This window comes from Penaeus vannamei, chromosome 24 (genome assembly GCF_042767895.1).
Source record: "Penaeus vannamei isolate JL-2024 chromosome 24, ASM4276789v1, whole genome shotgun sequence".
Taxonomy (NCBI): Eukaryota; Metazoa; Arthropoda; class Malacostraca; order Decapoda; family Penaeidae; genus Penaeus; species Penaeus vannamei.
Window position 1 is genome coordinate 11,968,787 of NC_091572.1, and position 5,657 is coordinate 11,974,443.

General features: G+C 31.3%; 1 protein-coding gene across 1 annotated transcript in view; it reads right to left on the minus strand.

The window, feature by feature from the left end:
* The window catches only part of LOC113823643 (hemocyanin subunit-like), a 2,779-nt gene extending 1,439 nt beyond the window's left edge, over nucleotides 1-1,340 (minus strand). Inside the window, exons 1-2 of the mRNA XM_070138009.1 lie at nucleotides 1,239-1,340; nucleotides 1-807 (exon numbers count right to left, since the gene is read on the minus strand). The exon at nucleotides 1-807 is cut by the window's left edge and continues 714 nt beyond it. Coding sequence (XP_069994110.1) covers nucleotides 1-807; nucleotides 1,239-1,317 — 886 coding nt within the window. The 5' untranslated portion in view covers nucleotides 1,318-1,340. The remainder of the gene's footprint in view (nucleotides 808-1,238) is intronic.
* Nucleotides 1,341-5,657: the final 4,317 nt, after the last annotated feature.

Below are 5,657 nucleotides of genomic sequence, written 5' to 3' on the forward strand. Positions count from 1 at the left end.
CTGGACGAGAGGGGAACTGACCGCCATACTTGTAAGTGGTGTGGGGAGCAAAACCTTGTACGATGGGTTTATCCCAGTGAAGTTCACCGACGGGATCCAAGTAATTAGATAGACGTTCGGCATCAAAGCGAACTGTAAGTTGATGATGTACCCAGAAGAAGTTCTCTCCTTTGCGGTCCAGATGATGACTGTAACTGTCTTGCCACCAGAATGGGAATTCCATGTGCCAGGTAACGTGGTGAGTGTTCATTCCAATGTCCTCTCCGAAATAGGCTACTCTCTGTTCAGGATTCTTCTTTGTTCCAGTAAAGGAAGACTGGAATTTACCAGGGGTCTGTGTCTGCTTGGCACGATACGCTGCTTCAATGACTTCACTGTTTGTAAAGAGATGAGGTGTGACCTCATAGAGTGGAGGAAGTACAACGTGTTCAGCCAGAGGTGAGTGGATGACTGCAACATACAGGGCATAGACAAACTCTCCTTCATTCATACGCTGACGGAAGTAGGCAGCGTTGCTGACAAATGTATCCCAATCCTTGCAGTGAATGAAAACGTCGAAAAGCATGAGTGCTTCCTGACGTTGTCTTGGGTTGAAGAGAGAGAACCAGTGCTTCTGTTCGAGAAGTCTGTGATCCTTCAGGTCTCTCATAAGTTTCTGTACAGCTGCACCATCATCACTGTAGTGGGATAAATCGGCTTCCGGGTCAAAGGAATCAGCCTTAGCTTTTAGATTAGAGTCACGGATTTCCCCATAGATCTTGTGAAGCAGGAAGTTGACGTCATGCTGTTTCTGGGCATCTGACACGCCTAGAAGAAGAGAGATATAATTCACCCTTTCACGCCTGGTAAACATTAGTATGCATGTACCCTTAGTTACTTTTTGTACATGAATGGAATGTAATTTACTTCATGGTACAGCAATACGTTAGGAAAAGATTACAGAAGTTAGATCAATGAAGGAAACTAAACTGGAAGCGACGCTAAAATATATTTAGTGAAGAGGAGACAAATTAAATGAGAGAGAAAGTAAACAATTAAGTCGAAGGTGAAGTGGATAAAACGTGGCAAAGTAAAGAAGTAAATATAGAATAGAAAGCAAAAGAGAAAAGAGAAATAAGCAGAAAGAGAGAGAGAGAGGCAGAAAAAAAAAAGAATAGTAAGTGAAAAAAGGAAATAGCTGGTTAGAAACGATATGTGACAGAACACAGCTTCATGGTTTATGTACGCGTAAAACTAACCTGCACCATCCGCCTGGAAACCGAGGTTCGGCCAGGCAGCCGCAATCGCGACGAGAGCGAGCAGTACGAGGACCTTCATGTTACTGGTGACGAGGTCGCATCTCCACAGCCCTTTATACAGAGCGCAAGGGTCAAAGTGCAGCTGTCGCAAGGTTTATCGGATCGCTATTCACTTTTTGTGCTTGCCCCTTTGATAAGACAGGTGGAGTCTGTACTTATTTAAAATAGTAATGATTTCTAAGCATATTCATTGTCTTTCTGTCTCTGTCTCTCAATATTTCGCCAGAATATCTTCTGGTCATAGTCCTTACATGTATACACTCATATACATAATTATACATTTTGATAAATATAAACAAACAAACACACACACACACACACATATATGTTTATGCAATTTTATATATTATGTATTTATGTATTCATGCATGTGTATATGTAATTATGCAATTATGTGTGTTTATTATAATAAACACACATACACAAAAACTCACAAAAAGACACACACACATATGGATATATATGTGCGTATGTGTGTCTATGATCATTGATATATATATATATATATATATATATATATATATATATATATATATATATATATATATATATATATATATATATATATATATATGCACACGCACAATAAATATGTATAGATACATATATGTATATATATATATATATATATATATATATATATATATATATATATATATATATATATATATATATATATATATATATATATATATATATATATATATATATATATAATATATGTATAAACTTGTAAGTATATATATATATATATATATATATATATATATATATATATATATATATATATATATATAGTATACATGTATACATATATATATATATATATATATATATATGTATATATATATATATATATATATATATATATATATATATATATATATATATATATATATATATATATATATATATATATATATATATATATATATATAATGTATGTATAGAATTGTAAGTATATATATATATATATATATATATATATATATATATATATACATATAAATACATATGTATATATATATATATATATATATATATATATATATATATGTATATATATATATCTATATATATATTTTTTTTTCTATATATATATATATATATACATATATATATATATATATATATATATATATATATATATATATATATATATATATATATATATATATATGTATGTATGTATGTATATATATATATATATATATATATATATATATATATATATATATATATATATATATATATATATATATATATATATATATATATATATATATATATATATTAGATAGATAGATAGACAATGTATGGACAAACGTGAACTTATTAATAAATATATGTGTGTATATGGATATATATTCAGACATTCATATATATATATATATATATATATATATATATATATATATATATATGTGTGTGTGTGTGTGTGTGTGTGTGTGTGTGTGTGTGTGTGTGTGTGTGTGTATGTATATGTATGTATATATTTATAAATATACATATATATTGTATATATGTGTATATATATTGTATATATGTGTATATATATTTTATATATGTATATATATATTGTATATACATACATACATACATACATATATATATATATATATATATATATATATATATATATATATATATATATATATATATATATATATATATATATATATATATATATATATATATATATATATATATATATATATATATATATATATATATATATATATATATATATATATATATATATATATATATATATATATATATATATACTGTATACATGTATACATATATTTCAAAGTTCTGTGTATCAAATGATGAATAAAAGTTTCATAATAAAAGAGAGAGAGGAAAAAAAATATGTAGGCTATGTATTAAAAAACATCATTGAAAAAAATGGTCAATGTAAAATATAGCGTATAATATCCATAATTATTTCCAGAGAAAAATGATAAAGTTATTATTAGATTAAAAGTATTTTCGGCGAAGGTTCAGTGTAAAAGATAACGTGAAAATCGTTTATTAAAAACAAAAATCTGTAAAAAACAAAGAAAATTAAAAAATGAAGCAGTGCAGGTGAGATTCTCCAGGTGGGCTTCCCCTTCTCTATAGCCCGCAGCTTTCTCACCGCGACGAGAATTCTCACCCTCTTGAGATGAAAGCAGTAAAATGCATTGTGTAATAAGTTCTGATTTATTTTTTAAAGTAATGGTAATGGACGGATGCCAGAGTGGTGCTGCATATTCACAAATTGGTCGACTGAAAATCGACCCTATGTAGTCGTCATGCATCGAATGATCTAAATTCAGTTAGCATGAAAAACTGTCTTCCACACTTAAGGATTATTTTTAATATTATTATTATTTGTATTGCCGAATCCCTTTAAGTCATCACTGATCACTACTAATAGATTCACTTCTATGACGTGTGATAAAGGCTCGTTACCCATTGTCAGAGGTACCATCACAGTCGGCTAATTTGTTGCATTGAAATTTCGTTTTTATACACTTCATAGCGTTGACTAGCATTTTGTTTGACGATGCCCACTCTGACATTTGGGTGAGGGCGTCTTTGAACAAAGTGTAGTCCTGTCCTGTTTTGTGTGCGAGTATCATGTCCACAATCTTCGCGTGCGGAATATTTTCCTCCTTTACCCTTCTCAAGAACAATAAACCAAGGACTGTTCCTTGTAGGACACCGCAGTGGAGATTAATCTCATCGGATTACTTATTTATTAATAAATATATTTCATAAGCAAAACAAATATTTTCGTACTTTGCTCGGAGGAAGAAAACATTTTCTATTATGTTCTCTGGTGGCTTCTTGGCAGGTGCCCTAGGTGGGAAATGAATCCCGCAAATTATGAAAACAATGGTCTGGGACGAACGGAGAGCCATAATGCTTCAAGGTCGTCAGTTGGAGGACTGATGGATTTGGTAGTGTTATATGGGATTGTCTTCGATATAGATTCTAATGACAGCACTTTTTCTGCCCTCCCGGATTTAGTTGTATGCGCGCTAATCCTGTATTTGAAGAGCTTCACCTTGATAGGTTAGAAAAAGAGCCTTGAACATTGTTATTTAAGAATGAAAATATGACCTATAATTTCAATAAGTGCCTAAAAATACGTTTAGTGTTTAAAGTACCACGAGCCACTTCCCCTCACCCTTGCCCCATAAAGGCCTAAAAATGCGTTTAGTGGAGCCATCTTTCATTTTTCTCACCCCCTTATTCTCCTCCGCCAGATGCAGCTAGGCAGTAAGAGAGAGTGAAGACGCTTCTTGGCCTTTCCCGCCACAATGTACCACGGATTTTATACTCTTACACATTCTACATTTTTTTTTCTTAATTGCCATTAAATTGCCTCGTGCCAACAAACAGAGCAAGCATTTATCTAAAATACATAAGAATATGTAGGATGCAGAATGGAGAATCGCAACCAACAGCTATATTATACATATATATATTTGTTTTATTGTTGTTGTTTTTCGGTGAGATTGCTGGGAACAGCAGTGGTATGGAAGGGTGACAAGATAGGAAAACACCGGAGTAAACAGTCTTGACAAGGCAGATGCAACGGAAAACAAATGACAAAAAATATGATTACGTTGTTCTCGAAACTTTTGTTTCTAATGTATTGTTATTAATATTCTACTTTTTTTTATTAGTAACAACAGTTGAATTGATTACTTTACAAATTGGAGGAAGTGTTCAATATATGTGGATATCAGAAAATAAAGTAATAATTGTAGGAATCGACTTGCCGTTTGAGTAACTGGAGCTACTAGGCACTACGTCAAGGGGCTGCAGACATCTTGCCGCGTAACCGGAAATGAATGTGCTGTCATTTCATATCACAGAACGAGGGGCATTTCACTTCGAAAATCCCGTACACCTTTTAGTACCTAATAGTACTGAGAAATCAATATATCAATAAAATAGCAGCACAGGATGTCTACTGCAATTTTTCAGTAACTGTATTGCTCCCTTTAAAATGTTCGTTTTTCCAAGTAATTGTGGCTATTAATTTAAACGATACTCAGATACTTCATACCGAGGTAAATCCATCAGATTTTGAGAAAAATGAAAAATTGAGATTATTTTGTCTGAATGGTTACTACCTTGAAGTCGTGCTTCATGGTAAAGCTTTTTATGCGGAACCTGTAAGGTAACAATTCATAGCAGCTTAGTGCTTGAAACATTTACGGAAAACTTTGTAAATCCCTCGAAATCCAGAAATCCCTGACAAATCTGGCTGAAAATCTAGAATTTTTTTTTTTTTTTTTTTTTTTTGAGGGGGGGAGTGGGGATAATCCCGGAAATCTTGTACTCTATTATGGGTAG